General features: G+C 42.8%; 1 protein-coding gene and 1 long non-coding RNA gene across 4 annotated transcripts in view; one reads left to right on the top strand and one right to left on the bottom strand.

Moving 5' to 3' along the window:
- Nucleotides 1-21,925, top strand: part of arhgef40 (Rho guanine nucleotide exchange factor (GEF) 40) — a 47,758-nt gene that overhangs the window by 16,824 nt on the left and 9,009 nt on the right. Inside the window, exons 4-23 of the mRNA XM_084923760.1 lie at nucleotides 213-498; nucleotides 795-1,935; nucleotides 2,144-2,382; nucleotides 2,475-2,648; nucleotides 3,995-4,109; nucleotides 4,743-4,836; nucleotides 4,953-5,039; nucleotides 6,073-6,189; nucleotides 7,799-7,897; nucleotides 8,028-8,179; nucleotides 9,532-9,670; nucleotides 9,817-9,936; nucleotides 12,031-12,222; nucleotides 12,350-12,877; nucleotides 13,003-13,388; nucleotides 13,793-14,042; nucleotides 14,274-14,363; nucleotides 16,595-16,801; nucleotides 19,798-19,977; nucleotides 20,453-20,633. Of these exons, the coding sequence (XP_084779886.1) occupies nucleotides 213-498; nucleotides 795-1,935; nucleotides 2,144-2,382; nucleotides 2,475-2,648; nucleotides 3,995-4,109; nucleotides 4,743-4,836; nucleotides 4,953-5,039; nucleotides 6,073-6,189; nucleotides 7,799-7,897; nucleotides 8,028-8,179; nucleotides 9,532-9,670; nucleotides 9,817-9,936; nucleotides 12,031-12,222; nucleotides 12,350-12,877; nucleotides 13,003-13,388; nucleotides 13,793-14,042; nucleotides 14,274-14,363; nucleotides 16,595-16,801; nucleotides 19,798-19,977; nucleotides 20,453-20,633 (4,777 nt within the window). The remainder of the gene's footprint in view (nucleotides 1-212; nucleotides 499-794; nucleotides 1,936-2,143; nucleotides 2,383-2,474; nucleotides 2,649-3,994; nucleotides 4,110-4,742; nucleotides 4,837-4,952; nucleotides 5,040-6,072; nucleotides 6,190-7,798; nucleotides 7,898-8,027; nucleotides 8,180-9,531; nucleotides 9,671-9,816; nucleotides 9,937-12,030; nucleotides 12,223-12,349; nucleotides 12,878-13,002; nucleotides 13,389-13,792; nucleotides 14,043-14,273; nucleotides 14,364-16,594; nucleotides 16,802-19,797; nucleotides 19,978-20,452; nucleotides 20,634-21,925) is intronic.
- The window catches only part of LOC146390770 (uncharacterized), a 55,394-nt gene continuing 46,712 nt past the window's right edge, over nucleotides 13,244-21,925 (bottom strand). For all 3 annotated transcript variants that reach the window (XR_014799858.1, XR_014799857.1, XR_014799859.1), the window contains 3 exons: nucleotides 14,260-14,381; nucleotides 13,875-14,012; nucleotides 13,244-13,332 (listed from right to left, as the gene is read on the bottom strand). This is a non-coding gene — a long non-coding RNA (uncharacterized LOC146390770). The remainder of the gene's footprint in view (nucleotides 13,333-13,874; nucleotides 14,013-14,259; nucleotides 14,382-21,925) is intronic.

Below are 21,925 nucleotides of genomic sequence, written 5' to 3'. Positions count from 1 at the left end.
AGGCGGACACCAGTGTGAGTGTGGGTTGTGAATGGGAGAGCACAATTGTGCACACTGAGGGGACTCTAATGGTTCTAAAAGGAGGTCAGTGCATCACACAGTCGAAAGGGGTTCAGAAAGATGACTTGTTCAGCAAAATCTAACATTATCTGAATGAAGGTTTAATTTTCTGTTCGTACATTTAACACTCTCTCTTTTTTTTCTTGTGTCAGTCTCAGTACCTGGGTTGCTTGTTCCTTCACTCTGGCTGGCCTCTCTGCCTGGGCGAAAAAGTGGTTGTCCAACTTTCCACTTTGGACTGGAGGCTTCTGCGCAGTAATGACTTCTACCTACAGGTGGTTCCCTTCTCTACACGTTGCCCAAGGCTGGCACTAAAATGCCTGGCTCCTGGGGGACGGACTGTTCAGGAAATCTTGGTGCCCGAGTCACAGCATCCCCTTGTGTTCACCACTGAGTGGCTTCACATCGTCAACAAAGAGCGAGGTCACAAGAGAGAAGGTAAGGAACAGATTCCTCTTATCTGACCGTTAGAAAAGATCATTGGGGAACTGAAGATTGGGTAGTACAGGTGGGTTGCTTGAAGAATCATATTTTTTACCAGGTGGAAGGACAGAAAGACGCAGGCTACGTATATAAGGGTGATGATGGCAGATGGGAAGAACTTAACAGCAGAGCTAAAGAAATGCAACAAAGCTCATTTTAGTCAAGTCAAGCTGATGTTGGTGTTTTCTTATTTTTTTAAATTACCCTGTACTTTTTCTTCATAAATGCATTCCTTTCTCTTCTTTACACAGTTGGAGGAGGACTTGACACCTGTCTGGTCAGTACATGCGATGGTGTGGTTAGACTTCCATGGAAGGAGGTAGTCTACCCAAAATTTATCCACGACCCCTCTGAAGAGTTGGGCCTAATGTCCAACCGTCTGCCTAGCGAGGGGGGTAGCAGCCTCGGAGGCTGGGGTGGCTCATCCTCTGGGGAATTAGACTCCTGGTCCTGGGATGAAGAAGAAGATGAGGATTTGCAACCGGATGGCTTGGACTCTGACTGTGTGCTTCCTCGACGAAGGCGCAGTGAAGACGGCCTTGGGCGGACATCGAGACAACCTCAGCTCGATGGGGATTATGTCGAGCTTTTGGAACCCAGGGGGGGTCCTGATGGAGGAGTCGATCCAAGGCAGCGGTACCAAGAGATGCATGGAATCTGTAAGACCAAGACTCTACCTCTTTGCAGGAGAGGAAAGGCTATCAAGGTTCGCAGAGGAAAAGCATGGGGATATGGGCGAACGGAAAGGTCAGGAAGCTTTCGAGCTATTCTTGGCATCAAAGGAGACGCTGTGGCTGCCAAGGGTGAAGCATTACCGCCACTGCCTGTGCCAGGAGTTGCCGAGCCTGGCCGAGGGAGGCGGTCTTACTCCTCCTCAGTCCATGACTCTGATGAAGGAGATAAAACAAACAGAGACTCTGAAGGCCTGGAAAGCCGCCGCCTTTGTTTTGATGGCCCATTCAAGGAAAGGAGACCTGGAGTGGGCAAGGAGAGAGATAGCAATGGTCACACACAGCTATGCAAAGATGACCACAAAAGTAAAGAATCCAAGAGCAACAACAGCTTGGACACAGGTGAAATCCATGAGTTAACAAACCACAAAGATGGACACGTTGTAGAGGGCCACTCTGATCACGGATCACATTCGGACTCTGTTTTTGAGGATGCTGATAAACCACTGAGCGGAGACAGTGAGGCTAATACCCCAACATCAGATGCACCACAGAGACCATTCGCTGCTGTTTCAAAAAGTGGTGAAATTACAAACACTGGGTCTAAAAAGAAGAGTTTGTCAAACCAAAAATCCATGGATGAAAAGGATGAAGGAAAAGTGGAGGACAGAGTATGCCCCAGAGGAAAAGAGGTTAAAACGGCAGGATTCAGAGCACCAAGGTACTGAAATATCGTACTCTTTCATCTTATTTGTGTTCCTTTTTGACACTTCTTTATTAAAACACAACTTGATTACACTTAGGTGCAACCTTATGAACACAGAAAGTCCTCAAAAAGGCAATGTGGCATGACCGTGACACATGCCTGTAAGTGCAGCTATTAATTTTATGCTGTGCCTCATTAAGATTTTCCTCTGCTTTGTGTTTAGGAGGAAAAGGAAGGGAAAGGGGGCCAAAGGGAAAGCTAAATCTGGGGGTCGTGTAAAGGAGAAGGCCTTGAAAATGCAGGTTAAAACTCCTCAACCAAGCCCAGCCACCTGCACTGCTTCAACAAAGCTGCCGACTGCCAAGGAGAGCCAAACAGAGCAAGCAGAGCAGGCTGACCAATCTGAAGGTGCTTCTGCTGCAGATAGCGAGGCGACAGACAACACAGTGAAAAGCAGCACAGGTCTGAAGAAAACCGTGTTTGTGCACGAACATTTGGTCATGTGTGCTTAAATGTCCTCAGACTGTTTTGTATATTTTTCTGTCCCTCCACAGAAGCTGAATCATCTCTGCCTGTGTGTAACGGACAGTCGGGCACATCTTTTTTTAACCACTCTAATGAGGAGGCTGCGTCACCTGACAAACAGAATGGTGATGCTTCAAAAGAGCCCGCCCTGCTGAGGGAACTGGACGCAGACCTTCTCCAGTCAGGGAAGCTCAAGTTGACAGGCAAGCTTCTTTAGGGCCTTCTGCATAATCAGCTCAGAACATTTTAACAAGGGCTTGTTTAGATATGTGCACTGGACATTTCTAGGGTTTATTTGACAGAGATGCATATATGAATGCAAATGGCAATTTAAGCAAGAACATATAACCAACAGCCTTTAACACACAGATGTCTAAGTCATCGTTGGTGATTACCACAACATCAACTCTAAGTTTTGGGGAAAAACAAAAAGGACTATTTGACAGTTTTGATGCATGTCTGTTAGAATATTTATGTCCAATGGCACTGATTAGTGCCAATGTGAGAACACTGCAGGCTGTGGTATTCCCAGTAAATGGTCTGCTGTTAGCTGTCTGTACACTCCACCCAGGCAGCCCCCAAAACCAGAAGTATTTCCAGTAATCAGATGATTCCTGAGCTAAAAATCTACTTTTACACTTATCAGAAAAGTCAGCTTTGGACCATGTCCTCCCTGGGTTTTCAAACATTATCTGGGTGTTATTTGTGAAATTGCTTCAGTGAAGCCTTTCTAATTACTTTTGTAAAGTAGTAACTTTTTTCTGTTTTTTTGCCTTTCTAGTCTGCATAGCTGGCTTGTATCTTTACCAAGTATCAAAAGAAATGTTTTATTTTTTCTGGTACTGAAACAAAACTTGCTTTATTTCCAAAGTTTACATCATGGTTATCCTAAGTAATTCAATTCAATTCAGTTTTATTTATACAGCGCCAAATCACAACAACAGTTGCCTCAAGGCGCTTTATATTGTACAGTAGATCGTACAATAATACATACAGAGAAAAAGCCAACAATCATGTGATTGAGCAAGCACTTTGGTGACAGTGGGAGGTAAAAACTCCCTTTTAACAGGAAGAAACCTCTGGCAGAACCAGGCTCAAGGAGGGGCGGGGCCATCTGCTGCAACCGGTTGGAGAAAGAGAAGGAAAACAGGATAAACACATGCTGTGGAAGAGAGACAGAGATTAATAACATGTATGATTCAGTGCAGAGAGGTCTATTAACATATAGTGAGTGAGAAAGGTGAAAAAGAAATACTCAATGCATCATGGGAATCCCCCAACATATACCTACTATACCTATTGCAGCATAACTAAGGGAGGATTCAGGGTCACCTGATCCAGCCCTAACTATATGCTTTAGCAAAAAGGAAAGTTTGAGGTCTAATCTTAAAAGTAGAGATAGTGTCTGTAGTAGATATCAATAACACCAACAAGCTTACAACACAGAGAAAAACCAAATGGATTTGTGTGCTTGTAGCCTCGGTGCATTAGTTTGTCCTCTTGGCTTCCCCACTCGATGCTTAATTGACCACATTGACCACATCCACAGGTACAGTGGACAGGCTGGGGCGTGTTCTGGTTTTCACAGAGGCCGACGCATCAGAAGCGGGTTTCTCTGGGGAGGAGATGGCCCGCGTCTTGGCCTGTTACCACACAATCACGCGGTAAGTGCGTGTTCCTCCTTTGATTGTTTATTTTAGTCGTCCGTTGTCACCAGAGATTTATGGCTTTTAAATACAGGGGGATATTGCCAATAAATGTAGCATTCGGCTCTCTGATTCCCCCGATTCTCTGAATGTATGTTTAAAAATCTTTAACTGGCTTTTTTTGTTCACATTTTTATATTTAGGCTTGTGTGGTTTGTTTCCTGTTATACCACCGAGACCGAGCCTGTTTATCGAAAAGCGCCTCATAATTATGTTCGACTCGACTCGCTTCTTGACTTTTCCAAATACAACATAAGGTGGTGTGAGGGAAACACAGAGTGTGCCAGAAAACGGAGGACAAACATAACAAACTGACTCAATGTCAGCTTCACAAACACATCTGAGCTTGCCAGTTTACCTGGCACAATAACTGCTTATCAGTACTTGTGGCAAGTCAGAACCAAAGCTTCTCAACGGCTTTGGGTAGAAATGATGTGATTCTATGCAAATGACCAAAAAACTCTCGTTTAAGAACAAATGTTTGTTTCAACTTCATCGTTTGGTGAAAATACCTAAATAAAAATGGCTATTACACTGGTTTAAAGCTAAACACTTATTTTTAACGTCTCTCTCTTCATCCACCCTCAACAGGCCTGCAGCCAAAGAAAAGGGTTTAACAGTGTTAATGGACAGCAGGCGTGCCCCACCCTCCGCTCTCTTGTTCTCTGCTCTTAAATTGTTCCAGGTGAGACAGCACAAGGACGCTGGTTAACTGGAAGTGCTAAATGTTTGCATGCACGCTTTAATTAGGCTGCAGATGCGATAGTAGCTCGAGCACATGTGTTTTTGTGTTCGTGCCAGGGGTCGGTCCCCGGTGGTCTTGGATCCCTTCTGGTGTTGGTGGAAGAGCAGCAGGAGTCCCCTTCTCATTCCCTGGAAGGAGCAGAGGTGACCTCATGCATATCACATGTTTAGACTGTATTACTAAGCTCCCCGTGGTTAAGTCGGTTATACTTCTTTTACTTGCAGATCCGTAAAATGAATAAGTGTGAAGTTATGAGAGCGTGTCAAAAGCTCAGTGATAAATAGCACGAGAAAACATTAGCAGAAAGCAAGTTCCTGTAATTCTATTGCCTATTATAATGTCAACAGGAAAAAGTGTTCGTATAGGAAATGCAAATTGTGCGAGAGGAAATAACGTTCCATAAATTGTCCCTGTTCCTCGTTGCAATGCGATCAGTGTCAGAAGTGCTTAAGCTGGAGTGCACATTCACATTGAGCTTGAATCTATTACACCCAATTTCCATACGTTTGGAACATCTACTGCTTTCAGATAACTCGGTTTTACCACTAATTCAGCATATTGCTTTGCACCGATCAGCAGAAATCTGTCTTGCGCACAGGCACGGGAGGATCGGTCATGCCACGTGGTTTGTGTTTCAAGCAGGCAGTGTTCAAACTTTGGATGTCGACGACAAATACTTCCCAGAAGAAGATGTGAACGCTGTAGTTAAAGCATGTTGAATTTCAGTAACCAGTTATGTACCTGCTCAGAAAGTAAAAAATAAATCATAATACAAGTTAGTTTTTTTTTTATTCTCTCCCATTCTCAGAACCTCTAGCCATAATTGCCATTTAATAGAATCGCAAATAACAAAGAGGTCAGCATTATTCTCTCACTCAAAGTGGCCACATGCCCTGATAATACGGTTTAAACAGGTGATTTTTGAAAACTTATGATTGGCACAGCAGGTTTGTTAATGTTTTTAAACTCTTGGAGCTTTTCACTTGGTCTGTACTCAGTAAACATTACCAACACTAACACATTCAGATAAGAGTTTATATGTTCCAGGCTTCAGTGTGATTTAATTTATTATCTTTTCTTTTTTGGTCTAATTTCCTTAAAAGCTTTTATTCTTCTCAAACATACAATAAGAAAGTCACTTCCTCTGCCCCTTACTGTTTCTCCTCTCCTGTGCAGGTCCACACAGTGCGAGGAACGAGCGTCCTTCAGCAGTATGTAGACAAACAACAGCTGCCCAAAGAAGTGGACGGGGACTTTATCCACTGCCACGCGGACTGGTTGGCCTTCAGACTGGTGAGGAGCTCTGTTTTGTCTGTTCGATTATGCAAACATGAAAAAACATCCTTGAACTTTTCACATTTGATTCTCCACTATAGCATTTGTGTTTTCAGTGGTTCATCCACAGAGTGGAGGTATGACGAAATTTAGACTTCAGTGTAAACAGGAACATTAATCAGTCAGCTGCAGTCTTCAAAGTGACTTTGGTGTGTCAGGGCAGCAATAATAACAATTAGACAGAGTCTGCTATTAGTTTGTGATTGAAGCAGGTCAAAATGGCAATTGAATGCAATTTTGTTTGTGATAATACGGTCATTAACTCATGAATCAGTGAAAATTTCAAACCTGTCGCCATCTCGATGAACAGAAATTCACACTAACGGCTTGTATTCAGAGTCCATCCAGAAACTCAGAGATCTGAAACAGAAATTCATAAATTCCTCCACAAATCATGATGTAGTTGCTGCAGAGTGACAATTTAACAGCTACTTGACATAAGAGCTGGAAAACCTTTCTTTTAGACAGGAATATAACCAGAATACAGCTAACCAGCTCCATTTTGCAAAGAGACACGTCACAGAAAACTTACACCTTGATTGCAAAACCTTCACCGATCCATCTGAGAGTGGTTGTTTGGAGACATGTTTCCTCCTATATGTGACCCATGCCATCTCCTTGTAATCAAAAGCTGTCGCCCAGAGATTGTGGGTGTTGTATGCTCAGCCTCCTGGAGACTAGTTAGTTGCCACAATGACTTATAATCCAAAAAATTAAAGCTATCACTGGGCAGCCACAGATTTTCTATAGTCACAAGAGGGTTGCTGTCCTATTTTTACTCCCGTGTGCATCAGTGTTTGTACATCAGGGATGTCAAAGTCATTTTTCACATACAGCTCACTTTGATCTTAAGCTGTGGGACCACTGACCTAACCCTAACCCTTTCTGTCAGGAAATAACGAAATTTCGATAGCATGTCTCAGTTATTTTCACATTATTAAAACATGCTGCCGTAGTAAATGAAAAAAATGTGTCGGCACGACTGTTTGAGGTTTTGTTCTGTAATTATAAAACAGAAAGTTTCTGTTAATTCACAGGAAATGCCATTTTTGTATGTAGCTGAGGAATTTTCTTAAGCAAAAAGTCCTTAGTGTATTTTTATTGTTATTATTTTTAAACTTCTTACAGACAGCTTGGAATGAACAAGCTCAAGTAAACCACTCAAAGTCCGGAGTTCTTGTAGCTCGTAACTTGTTTCGAGTTTTGGGTACCTCCAGTGTAAAATATGACCTCTGACAGTTGAGGGAGTATTGTGGGAGAAAGAACATCTAGGAGGGAGGGAGGCGAGATAAAAGGATGTTGTCTGGGAAAGAGTGGTCGTCTGCTGGTGGTCGATTATTTCAGACAGGCATGATGAACTAGGTGAAGAAAAAACACAGCCCGTAAGAATCTCAAGGACCCTTAATGGCTTTCCCCCAACAGTTTATGTTGCTTTATCTAAACAATTGAAAACATTTTCCTATCCTCTGTACTTTTTCTGACCTCTCCTGTGGATTACAAAAAAGGTGGAATGAAAGACAGATTTCATGTGTTTGTGTGGATTTCTACTTCTTTTTGTCCTGTTTAGAGTCTGGAGAGTCTGACAGAGCGCTGTGAGAGCGCCCTCTCACTGCTTGGAGAAGCACTGCAGTCTATGGACGCTGAGCCAATGCCAGACAACATAAAGGTCCGTAACTTTAACATGATGTTCTTTCTACTCGTTGTGTGCGCTCAGATATATTTGTGTGTTTTAGTAACTTACCAGTCTCTATAAAAACACACACAAAAGCTACAATACACATGCTTATCTTTTTCAGGCTGTTCCTCTGAGCATTGACAAACACAGGCAGCTCATGGCCAGCGTCCTGGCTGACCAACGGTTAACTGAGCTGCAGCAGAAGGGCGGGGCCTGGCTTGCTGGATTGACAAATAGGGCATCTGGACTGGCACAAAAGTCACCAGACTGCAGGTACCATACACCTAATTCATCCAGTATTTGTAGGACTACTGAATTTTTATTTTATGGATTATACTTTTTTCTTTCTTTCTTTTTTTTTTTTTTTTTTTTGTTTAAATCAAGTAACAAAATCCAATAAAAATATTGGGGCCAAAAACCCTGGAAAACGAACACTCCCGGTTATTTAGTGCTAATCAGCATATGCTAACACGCTAAACCACGATATTATAGTGATTTTTAGCCATCTGTCAGTGTTAGCACCATCATGTTGAACATGATTTGGCTCCACCATTGATTGGTCACACCTTCTCTGAGCTCTGCCAGCAGTGTTAGTTCAATGTCTTGTCATCTTACAGAAACTATTGGATTTGCATATAAACTGAAGCCTCATTTTCCTATTCTTTGCTGACAGGACAAACACCCAAGCCTTCTGCCTTCCTATCAGCTCATTAGTAGTCTGGCTACTTTCCACTGACCTCTGACATCAACAAGACGTTTTCTTGCAGAGTTTAATTCTCTGTAAAATCTTAGAGCTGTTTGTGTGGGGGAAATCCCAGTATATCATTAGTTTCTGACACTCTCAGATCAGTCCGTCTGGCATTAACAACCATGCCATGTTCACTAAAATCAGCCTTTTTCCTAAGTTTGAACTTTGTTGGGTTCCTGCCATGTGATTGGCTGATTAAATTATTGTTTTAATGGGTAGCTGAGCACACATATGTAACAAAGTAGCTGGTGACCTGCCACCCGAGTGTCGTGCCACCCCAAAGTTGTGCTTGGAGCCTATTGCCACACTTTACCAACAGTGAACTGAAAGCTATTTCCTTCTAACATCCAGTAGCTGTACTGTGGGCATTTTATGCATTCCTGAGTTATTTTTTTAATACAACCTAACAACCCACAATGTTATGATTCTGCAAAGATGCTTTAATATACATTAAGCACAGGACTTGAAGACTATATTTTAAATCTTCTTCTCTTTTCCTTTCCCATGCTTTTTAAAATTTTGATTGAAGGGTTATTTTGTCAGGATGAGCTTTAGGTTAAAAATAATCTTCCTGACAAAAACAGAGTTGTTTGTTTTTTGGCCATAAAATGAAAACCAGCTGGAGAAGAAAACACATCAAATAAAGAACAGAGCGATGCAGCTTGTTTGTGCATGACTGCAGCTTACAGATGATCTGAAGACTGTTGTAGCTCTTCTGTTCTTACTGTGTAATGAGTTTTGGCTTAAGCTGTGCAATAATACAAGATGTTTTTTTTCTGTGCTGTACATGAGACGTTGTTTTATAATTAGATCATTTCTGTCAGCATGATTTTGAAGAATTTAAATGAAAACCAAAATTTCTTTCTTCTCCTCTCAGAGTTGCTCTTGCCGTAACTTCTAAACTTTATGACAGCGTGGACGATGCACTCCATCGGCTTGTCCGAGTGTCCAACCAAAGAGGTCGTGACCTGGAGGCGCTGGGGCGTCTGGCGGGGTTGGTGGACAAACTGGAAAAGGTATCTGAGGAAGATTTGCTTTACTTTAAAATAACCTACACTCTGTAATCTGCGTATTTCTTTTTTGCTTCATCATCTTCAGTTTTTCCACATCTTATGCGTAACAGAGTCCTCCACTCACCCAAACCTCCGCCTTTAATCCACAGTGCGATAAAGAGATTGAGCAGGTTCAGTCGCAGCTGGAGGACTACAAGGATCCTCCTCTCTCCCTCAGCAGACTCTCGCTCAAACAGCAGAGGTTCAAGACGTTCAAAGAAACGGCCAATGTGAGTAATGCAAAGATGAATGTGCTTTTTGTGTGAAAACATTTTCACGTGTCATGTTAAAGTATGCAGGTTCACTGGGCTCAGTGTCATGGAGCCAGTCTTAACCCTTTAAAGCCCTGATTAAATAATTGCCACAGCTAAAAAACAAAAATATGAAATTGCATATATGAGTCTTAATTGCATCATATTTACCACATCTGGCATTTTTGGCGATTTATTGATTAAAAATACGCTTTGTAATTTACTAATGACATTTTTCGGTGGGGGTTAATCACATGGATGCTGTAGAAGTCTCTAAAACTCACCAAAACTGTGTGTATCAAACGTAAAACACTAGGCGTTAAGAGGTTGACGCTAAATAAAAAACAACTATGCAACGTAGATTAGAAAATTTCCCTCTTTCACATCATCTTACAGTAGCAACACTCTTGCTGTGGCTGAGTAATTTATTCATTTGCATAACGGCATTAGTCACTGATGGCGATGACTGAGACTCAGAAGGATTGACTCTGTGTGTGATCTGAATGAAATTCTTTGAAATTACATATAAATACAAGTTTATATTAGTGTTAGTAAGTTAGTGTGGATAGGTTAATTGGAAACTCTAAATCGCCCATAGGTTTTCATTTGAAAAAGCACCGTGTTCTCTCCATTTTGGCCTCCAGTCCACACTGAGACGCCATTTTTGCTCAAGGAAAACGCTCTCGAAAACGCTTTCGCGTCGCAGTGTGGACAACAAAAACGGAGACTTTTTAAAACGATGACACATTTTAGTCATGCGATGCAGTCATGTGACCAATTAAACAAAGATAGCGGAGGGCATTATACAGCTGTTGTTTTGTTTGCTCTCAATTTTGACAGCCCTATTAAAGATTAATATCAGTCTGTACATGCTCCAGATAGTTTTTCTTCAAATTCTTTAATTCTCACTCGCTTTTGCAACTTTGTACTTTGTGTTACTCACAGCAACAACTCCACCTCATTGTTAGTCCATTTAAAAAAACTCGGTGCTTTTCCTCAACATTTTGCCGCAACGTTTCAAAGAGCCGGAAAGTAAAGAAACGGCAGACAGAAATGAGGCAGGTCGAATCGTCTTGCGCTTCACGCATGCGCAGTACTGGAACGTAAGTGTTTTCGTCCGTTTTTGACACGCAACTCTGTGAAAACGACTGAAAAAAGTGTGGACGTGGAGCGTTTTCAAATTTATCCTTGCTAGTGTGGACATAGCCTAAGACAGCTGGGATAGGCTCTAGCCCCCCCGCGACCCTGAAAAAGATAAGCAGTAGAGAATGGATGGAGATCAGGTATAAAATCAAAGGAGTTGTAAACACAGAGTTCCTGCAAACATTGCGGCTTTAAAATGGTTTTGGTAACAGGCTGTCTCTTTTCTCTAATGCTTACAGCGATGTCTAGCCCTGATCTCTTGACAGTACTTATGTGTTGGCAGCTGTGACTCATATAGACTTTGATTTAATTGGTCTTCTAAAGGTCAGTTAGATTTCATTCACGATATTCACAAAACGGTCAAATATGACTCCCACACACCGTCTCATGTACCGCTAATACACTTACATCACAGTGTTTTGGTCCGACTGACCTTCTTCAAGTACAAAGGGAGTGTCCAGTTTTGTCTGCATGTAAATGACTTTTGGTAAGTAAGCACACATCATGATAACAACATGGAGAATATTTACATACAGTTTAAGCGTCCGCCCTCAGAGTTTTTGCTTTCACTTTGTTTCTACAGTACATGTAAGCATCTTAACATCGCCCACAAAAAAAATCCCTTCTGTCACGTCAACTCTGGGATAAGAAATCTTATTAGTCGTACTTAAGACACATGTGTTACTGTGAATCACCCACTGTAGGGTTTGAGAAGTCAATAACTGAAACTATAAACTGTGAATAGATGTGCTTTAAGCCCACTCAGTGGCATATTTGTGTCATTCTCATGGAAACGAGCTAATGAAAAGTTTTCCCAGCATATTCCCAAGAGATGCAGTCAATATTTTTCCATCCATGATTTCCCAAGTGTGTCCTGTCAGTCTTCTACAGTAAATACTTCTTGACAGCCCATTTTCCTGCATCTTTCAGGAGCTGCACAGTGAGACTCTGTCAGTGCTCAGTGATTTGGAGGGCTGGTGTGAACTGGACTGGGCAGGCCTGAGCGACGTCCAGATCAGACTCCCTCCGGTCAGGGAGAAGCTCAGGGACATGTCCCACTGTCTGTCTGACTGCTGGACCACTCTGGACAACACACAGAGGTTGTTGTCCACTCTGACCGAGGTACGGCACGGGAAGACCTCTGCAACACACACACAGGAAGTTATAAACATACAGTCATCGTTCCAAAGTGTTTTAATGCCGAGCGGAAGTCCTAATGACTTCCCTGACTTTCCTGTCTCTTGTGCAGGCCACCCAGTGGTGCGATGCAGTCTCCTCCACCTCCTCCTCCTCCTCTTCCTCTTCTTCTACCTGCCCTCTCGCCTCCCTCCCTCCAATACCCCCGTCCCGTTTCCAGGACGCACGCTCTTTAGCTATAGAGCTGGGTGGCGGGGCACTGCTGGATCTCTGGACTCAGACAGTTGAGCGATACCAGCGAACAGTAGCACAGGTCAAGCCCCGATTCCTCCAGTCTGACCGGACGCAAAATCAGGGACAGGGGAAAACCAAAACGCCCTCTGCCAGCAGCCTCTGGGACCTGATGGGCCCCGAGGGAGAGGGTGACTCCTGGGGGCTGGGAGCTGGAGGAGGGGAAGGGGGATTGCAGTCCTGGGGATCCCTGGCATCACTGTTCAGACCGCAGACCTGCTCCACACTGAAGATAGGAGAGGAGAAAGGGAATAAGAAAGAGGGAACAGCAGGAGGAAGCGGTGTGGGAGGAGGTGGGGCCGGGGGAGGGAAGTTTCTATCGAACCTTCTGAATCCTGCAAAGAAGAGCGTGAGTTTGAGTTCTATTTTATGATAATGTTTTCTGTTTTATGATCTGAGGTGTATTACAGTACTGTACTGTTGTAACTGAAGTGTGTCACAGTCACACCAATGACCAGTTCAATTCCCTTACAGCCCACAGAGGCTCCACTTCCCTTCAAGCCACCTCGGAAGCGTCACCCGAGCTTTGACCTCCAGGCTCTCCTGGCCCCCCGTCGAGGTACAGCCACTCCCAAACCCGCTGAGTCGCCGGTGGCTGGGGCGAGCCGTAACTCCCCCATGTCCTGGCTGGGACGACGGGCTTTGGCCGACCCAGTCATTACTACTAGCATGGCTGCAGCTATTCCAGGATGGAGCGGTGGTGGTGGTGGTGGTAGTAGTGGCGGAGGAGTGTTGATCCGAGGAGTGGAGGTCAGCAGCAAGGAGGTGGTGGATCACACGGGGTCACCGCGCCAGCATGTTCTGCTGGGGAGGACAGACAGGGAGACAGGGACGGATAGGGCCGGTTCAACTGCACAGAGGTGTGTGTTGGCCCTCTTTGCTTTTTTTTTTTTTTTTCTTTTGTCCTTTTTCCATGTACTCCACTTTCCTCGTAAGAAAATCAGTCAGAGATAGTCAAACATAATAAGGCGCAGCAAGAATGGAACAGGCTGAGATGAAAGAAAAAGCGATGCATAGTTTTAGGGATAATTTAAGTACAACTGAAGGCTCTTTCGCATTGATTTTATCAGTCAGGATGCAATCTTAGATAATTTTTTCATTACTGAGTCTTTGATCTCAATCCGTTGCTATCTTTGCTCTCGCTTCCCCTTACCTCCCACTTGTCCACTTGCTTCCATGTTTGTTTCCCCTTTATAAGTGTACTCATGCATTGCACGCTCTGTTTCTTTCCTCCCCTCCCCACCCTTTGCCATCTCCACCGCAGTAAGCTGTACCTGCTCTGGTGTAGGATGCTAAGTTCAGAGAGGCAGTACGTGACTGTGCTAAAGGGGGTAGAAGAGACGTACCTGCCCTTACTGGAGCTCTCAGACACCCCAGCTTCCATCAGGGGGAAGGCAGACTCGCTGTTTCCCAACTGGGCCAGCCTCACCACTTTTCACTCGCAGGACCTACTCCCTGCCATGGAGGGCGCTCTTGTGCAAAGCCTGTTGCAACAGGACTGCTTCAGTAAATTTGTAAGTTGCAAAATGCCAAGTGAAGCTGTATGACTGCATGCACTGCTCTTCAGTTTTACATAAACCTCTGAGGGGTTGTTTTATGTTTGCATATAGAAAATGTCACAGATTAGTTAGAAGTCAGCATAATTTGCTTAAAAATATCCATTAAATCCCTCTCTGTGTAATTAATCTGATTAAAATCAACTTTTTTTTATCTTTCACACAACTTTCTCACCTGTCACCAAACAGCGGGACCAGTTTCTGCAGTATTCCCAGTACATCAGGACCAAACCAGACCTGGATTCTCCACTGGTCACACAAGCAGCCGATTTTTTCAAGGTAGGATTCATCGTGCCTCTTAAAAAAAAAAAAAAAAAAAAGTAAAAACCAGTCTTGTTCCTGCAGAGATTTTACTGAGAGAGTTGCGGTCTTAACTCTTATTCAACCAGTTCATCTCAGTAAACATGATTTCAAAGCGATAAAAGTGTCTCTTAACAATAAACCCTTATTTATTTTTTTATTTGGTTATTTTCTTTTTTTAGAAAACTGGTTACACACTGTAAGAGCGTTGCTATGAGTCATTTTTTTTTAACACATCACAGGCTCAAGCCAATTAAAGCCGCTTTATTTGTTGGTGGCGGCAATTATGAACGAGCTGTATACAGTAAAGTTAATTACAAGTTTAATGCACACTAGAAAAGCCAATTAAAGGCGGATTACAGAGAAAGTCATTGGAGCTCCTGAGCTACAATTAACAAAAACTAATACATCGACAGCATCGTGAGATTATTATGAGGACTATATACAGAGAGATCAAAGAGCTCAAAACCTCTGAGGCGATGCTCAAACCCAGCATTTCTAACGAGTCGCCACCAGGAGGCAGCACGTGCTCAGGTCACACTGAGCAGCAGCAGCAGCTGTAAAGCAGCTTGATAACAGGGATATGGCTATCATGATGGCAGGGGACATTAAACTGGTGTTCGTTCTGAATGATGATGGTGCTGATGATTTTTACTGCTGCGTAGCTGCTTCTTCACGGTTACTGGGATCAGCGGATGAAAAGAAAATGGAAGAAACATTAAAGCAGCAGCTACGAGTTGGAACTTTCATACTTGTTGAGCAAAGCCATAGTTACCTTGATTACACGTGTCTAAAAAAGAACCGTTTGCCAAAACATGCCAAATGATGTCACAATCATCCACAGAGAGTTGTGTTAACTGTGACTGTAACTATCTCAGAGGAGCAGCTCAGCCTGATGTAGCATGTTTGAGAGCTGATGGTAGCAAAGACTTCATGGCATGTGGTGGGCAGGCTGAGCGTGGACCAAAGGAGAGCCCATACACTTTTTTTATTTAGACCCTGAGCGTTTTCTTTAAAGCAGCGAGATAGGGCGCGTGCCTTTATAAGGGATCCAAATCAAAAAGTGATTCCTGCTGAGAACTGGTTACAACTTGTCCGATCCATCAGAGCCTCATGCCTCCAAGCTCAGCAGCTCAGATTTATTATGTTTTTCTGTCAGCTGCCTGTTAGAGAAAAGGTTATCAAATACTTTTCTATGCGCTGTTTAGACTTGGAGATGATAAAATAGTTGCAGTGGTGCTGAAAACTTGTGGAAGCTTTTCTTTTTTTCAACCAAAAATCAGAATTAGGAATCAATGAGGAAATCAATAGAGAACTGGATGTTTAATAATCGTAGAGAGATCACTAAAATCATATCAATATCCATCTCTAGACCAGCGAACTGGCAAATCTTCACTAGTTGCATGTGATTTATATATTATTAAGCTTGTTGGGCTGAAGGGCGATGAGCTAAAAGTGTGCTTACATCCACGGTTCACAAGAATCGCTGCTCATCCTGCAGCATCGCTCACAATTTAATCACACAGTGGACACAACGATCACCTAATGGGTCTTCGCCGAAAATGTGCTTGAGCTCAATGTCACCTTTGCCGATTTTTTTTTTTCAGGCAAATCCTGTGAAGTGTGATGGGCCACAAGCCGGATGAGCTGCTGTGTCATTGACGTTCCGGTTTATAGGCGCATCTGTTAGAATTTGAGGTGTAAGACACGAGCTGGCCTCTTTTACTGTCTCTTTATATCATCTGTTTTGACAAAGACCAAAAATCACTGTTGTTGTCCTTATTTTTGGGTGGGAAAATCCACATGTTCTAAAAAAGAAAACTTGTTCAGTGTCAGAAAAACAAAAAAATTTAACTGATTTTCCACTAAGTAAAGTCAAAGTAAAAAAACGCAGACACCTTTCGGGCCATTTAGGTCAGGACATTGTCTGAAGCTGCCCTTTCTAAGATATAGGACATAACAGGAATCGGTTGCTTTAGATGTGTTCCGAAAATGCTCTGGTTGGAGGAGGTGGGGGTCCCGGCAGAGGGCCTAAGGTAGGACATGTGACATCCATGGGCGAAGCTTCTGACTGTGTTTTAAGGTGAACACAACTTATAGTGAAGTGTGTAATAAAATACAGTGAACACAGCCCAGCTGAACATGATGGGGAAACACCAGCAGACTTGCTAACGTTACCTTTTTATTTGTCCTTCCCTCCCCTGTTTCAGTCAAAACTTCCCCAAGCCTCCCCCCTCTCCCCTCTGGCCTTCCCTCACTGTCTGCAGGCTCCCATTCAGAGGCTGGAGCAGTACTGCGAGGCGCTGGAGGAGCTGGGGGGCATAAACCCCGCCTCAGACTCCGCCCTCTCCATCCTGAGACACGCCCAGCGGCACGGCGAGGACCTCAGGGCCAGTGACCTCATCGTCGGATGCCCGGTGAGAATGCTTGTCCCAGTTTATGTCTCTGCAACTGTCAAGTCCCACTTTCTTTTCTTAGAGAGAAAGAAACTAAAATCTTGTTGAGCAGGTCAGGCCAGTGGAAGTGACTTATTTCTCTTTTACCCCCAAATAAATCAAATAAATGTATTGGTGTTTATTTTCCACAGAAACACTAGAAACACGGCTTACATTAGCCATGTTTCAAGAAGAACACATTAAAGAATTCATGGAGGCACATAAATAGAAGCTCATTTGCATTTTCTTACTACTACAAGATGTTAAGAGGTTTTGCTCATAAAAGGAAAAGCCCATTTATTGTGAACTACAGTCTGTGGCATCTATTTATAGAAAGAATCAGGACAATGTGTGTGAATGTGTGAGCATCTAAACTCACATACTATGACTAAATCCGTCAGCATTACTTTGGCTAAATGGAGATCTTCCATCTGGATATGCAGAGATCATAAGGTGTGGGAGCAGCAGCAGCATATCTGGTACAGAGTGGAGCAGGCATCAGTAACAACAGACATGACACTGATGAAGTCAAACACAGCATGAGGAGGAGGAATTGGGGTAGAGGTGGGCTGCAGCTTGCAGAGGCAGCTGCAACTCCAGGCAGGCTAAAGCAAGTCAAACATTGCATTATGTATGAGATTTGTCAGTGTTAGGGGCCTGACCACTTTTTCCTTCAAGCCGATGATATTTATTTGCTAATATATTGATATTGGTCTGCAATGGTTGATAAATGACATTTTAAAAAGTGAAGAAGAAATAGGAGAAAGACCCTATAAATGTGTTATGAGTGTTTGTGTCGCAGTTTTTCCACCAGTTCAATTCAATTTTATTTATATAACAGTTGCCAGAAGATGTTCTAAGGTAAAGAACAAGCACTTGGCAACAGTAAGAAGGAAAAACTCCTTTTTCTCAGGAAGAAACCTCTGGCAGAAGCAGGATCAGAGAGGGGCAGCCATCTGCTCCACCCAGAAGCCGATCTGGAGCTTTTGGGAATGCCAAAAAAGGAACAAGCAGCTGATTTGAGCAGAACCGCCTCATTGTTTTTTTTTTTTTTTGCCTGATCATTTTTTTTATATTAGCCATTTACCAATATAGAGGGTACGTGCTTTTAGGAGTATTGATTTTGCATAGTTTGTCCACTAGATGGCACTGTGCAACTTTCCCGTTAGCAGCACATGTTTGAAACACCAAAAACACAACAAGCTGCTGATGTGAGCAGAGTCGGAAGTTTTTCTTCTGTGCGATGGTAGCTATTTTTAAATGTATCAGTATCGGTATTATAAAGACAATTAAGATTTCAAAATTTTAAAAAAGTAAGAAAGAGACGGGAGAAACACTCAATCTTTTTCTGAGGGCTGATGTTTCATAGTGTGTCCACCAGGGGGCACTCTGTATGTTTCCTGTTGGCAACAAGTTTGGAGAACTAAAAACAGTTTTAATATTAAATATTGAGCTACAAATAACACATGTCAGGGAAATCTGTTTAAGTTTAGTGTATATGAAAGAAAAAATATTAGCCGATGTATCAGATTTTTAAGTCATCGGATATTGGCAACGTTATCTGTCTTAAAAATCCTTTGTGAGTTGGGGTCTAGTAAACCTAGAAGCTTATCAGCTGATGTGGTTTTCCACTGAGATCAGTTGTCATCATCTGATCTCAATCCAGACTGAGTTTAACCTGAACTATGAAGCTGAATCTTTCTTATTTCCTAGTCCTGAGAGCTGCAACAAGGACGTGGCAAGTGGGAGGAAAGACTGTGTTCTCCCACTGGGAATAAACAAAAACCGAAAGACTTATCAAAAGTCCAAAAACACTAACATCCCTGCGCCCTACACCACTGTACTCTGACACAGCTGTAATATTTAGTGGTAGTCGTGACAAATGTTTGACTCACACACGCACCTCTCATCTCTGTGCATTCTGAACGAGGGGAAAGATTACAGCAGCACAAACACTTGCGCTGAGCTACTTCAAAATTGCGCTGCAACACCTCTCCAAGTAAAAATGATTTTAAGTACAGCTGTGTGTGTGTGTGTTTGGGTGGGTGTAGATGTGGGTGTTCATAAAGTGTGTGAAGCATCACTTATATCATGACCCACTCATTTCTAGAGGTTTAAAAATAAGAATCTACTGTATGTCAGTGGCCGCTTGTAAAATTCCAGACCTTTTTAAATTCATTGTCCGCACGCTTTTGTTTCGTTTGCATTTGCCTTGTTTGTTGCTCTTTTGTGCTTTTGCATATCTAGCATTGACAATTATGTAATTTCTTTTTCGCCTATTACGAGTGTCTGTGTGCCTTTGACTTCCAACAGCATCTCAAAGTCGCAACCCTGTAATTGACATGAACAAAAAAGTCACTTTTTTTTCTCGTTTTTTTTTTTATTATTACAAAAGATGTGATTCAGCTGGCCAATTAGAGCAAAGATCCAGCAGAACGAAGCATCCATGTGAAGAATATGTCACCATGCAAGGCACTGTAATAATAATGCTCCTTTGTCCTTCGCAGTTGAATAGAGAATAAAGCTTTTCAGTCTTTGTAGTCAAAGTGTCTCGCAACTCCAAACAGAAAATTAGAGTAGGTGCAGGAGGGAGGGTTTGAGACTTTGTAATACAACGACCGTTTAATTTGTAACTCCTAGTTTTTGTGCTACAGATGAGCAGAATCAACCGAGTTTTTCTCCTCTGAGTGAGTGGGGGAAAAAATTGAATCTGTAAAAGTGAGAATATTTCACTTTGTTAGTGTTTTATAGATTCTCAGATAATGATGCTTATTTATTTATTTTTATATCTGTTTTCAAGATAATTAATGAACCAATTCAATCAAGATTGGAACCTGGCAAAGAGACAGGATTTTAAAGCTCAGGCCTGAATTTCCTCTTAAGATTGAAATGAAGATGGTATCTTTTGCTGAGGGTTGGTCCTGGGCCTAAGGCCAATATAAGTGTGTCCTAACGCGTGTGTTTGTGTGTGTTTTCAGATCCCTGTGACGGAGCGCGGCGAGCTGGTGCGGCAGGGTGAGCTGACGGTGAGCGGGGGAACTCGGAGGAAGCGGGCGGGCGTGAGGAACGTTTTCCTTTATCAACACGTCGTAATCTTCACTAAACACAAGAATCCCAGCCCGGGACGCACCGCCTACAGTTACAAACACAGCATCAAGGTGAACAGCTCTCACACACACACTTCTCCTTCACACCATCTCCAGCACTTTGTCTTATCTGTAAAATCTGCTTTCTGTCTAGATTCTGTTGAAAGCAAACTAAATTTGAGGTTTCTAAAGTTTTTTTGGGCGCTGCTTTATCTCCCCCCCATCTTTCCTCCATAAACTCTTTTTAACTCTGTATTTTTCTTTTGAATCACAACATCACCTGATGGAGATGTGCAAGCACAGATGACCAGTGCATACCGATGGGGCATGAAACCTTTTACCTCTCGTATTCCTTGCACAAGGCCAATGTGACGTCCAGATGTGCTCGTGTGAAAACAGAGCAGGCAAATCTCTGGTGAATTCCCAGTCACGTGTCCTGCCTTTCCCCTCACCTAAACCAAATGAAGCATTTCCAGCAGTGGGATTGTGTCAGAAGCAGACTTCCTGTCATAGAGTTTGTGTGTGATTTTAACACTTCTCCATGCAGACGAATGAGATGGGTCTGACTCAGAGCGTCGGCGAGGAGGGAGTGAAGTTCGAGGTGTGGGTCCGACAGGCCCCGAGGACCAGAGACTGCATCACCCTGCAAGCGCGCGACAGGGAAGACCGAGAGGCCTGGACTCACGACATAGCCCATCTGCTGTGGACACATGCCATCAACAATACAGGTAAAGACCTTTAACTCGATAAGCAACAGCTCAGTATTCCTTCAGCAGCTTAGGAACAATGTATATTTTAACAGTGCTGTTACAAAAACTGAAAACATTTTCCTTTTTCCTAATTTTCATTTTTTTGTTTGCTGTTTTGCACCGTTTCAGATCATCAAACAGTTTTTAATAATCAACAAAGATAAGCTGAGTAGATGTAATATGTATTTTTTGAATGATGATTTTATTTCTTAAGGGGGGCAAAAGCTGTCAAAATCTATCTTGGCCCTGTTGTGCAAAAATAATTGCCCTCCTTTGTTAAGTCTTGAATTAACTGTATTTAATCACATTTCTTAGAAAGCTGAGTTCAGTTTCAAAAACCACAGCCAGGCCTGATGACTCAAGAAATGACTTCAATAGAAGTGAAGCAGGCTAAAAGGTCACAAAAAGCAACACGTCATGTCCTGATCGAAAAGATACGGCTGATAAACAAAGTCATTGATTATGTCCGTCTGGAAACTGTTACAAAGCATTTTTAAGGTTTTGGAACTCTATGAACCACGATATGAGCCATTATTCACAAATGGTATAGCAAAGTAACTCCAACATCACATCAAAAACTCATCCAGGAGGTCACAAACAACCCCAGAAGAACATTAAAGAACTACAGGCTTCACTTGCCTCAGATAAGGTCAGAGTTCCTGATTCGACAATAAGAAAGAGACTGGATGAAAATGGCGTCCATGGGAGAGTTCAAGGAGAAAACCACAGCAGACCAAGAAGAACACAGAAAACATTTTGATGATTCCCAAAACTGTTGGGAAAATATTCCGTGGACTGACGAGACAGAATGTGAACTTTTTCGAGGCTTGAGTCCCGTTACATCTGCACAAAACTAACACAGCAATTCCTAAAAACCCCATCATACCAGCAGTTAGACATGGTGGTGGTAGTGTGATGGTCGGGGCTGCTTTGCTGCTTCAGGACGACTTGTTGTAACTGATGGAAACAATAATTCTGCTCTCTACCAGAAAATCCTGAACAAGAACGTGTGACCATCTAAGCTCAAGTAATTTTTTTGGAGTGATTAAGGTCATGTCGAAGCATCTCAAACTGCCCGTTAATGCTCAAAAGTCCTCCAATGTATCTGTATTAAAACAATCCTGCAAAGAAGAGGTGCCAAAGCTCCTCCACAGTGATGTGAAAGTCTCGCTGCCAGTTATCACGAAGACTTGAATGCAGTTCTTGATACCAAGGGTGGAACAACCAGTTATTAGGTTTAGAGGGCACTTACTTTGCCATACAGGGTCGTA

The sequence above is a fragment of the Perissodus microlepis genome, chromosome 3 (genome assembly GCF_051167445.1).
Source record: "Perissodus microlepis isolate ML-2025 ecotype Zambia chromosome 3, ASM5116744v1, whole genome shotgun sequence".
Classification (NCBI taxonomy): domain Eukaryota; kingdom Metazoa; phylum Chordata; class Actinopteri; order Cichliformes; family Cichlidae; genus Perissodus; species Perissodus microlepis.
This window is presented reverse-complemented; position numbering and strand designations above follow the sequence as displayed.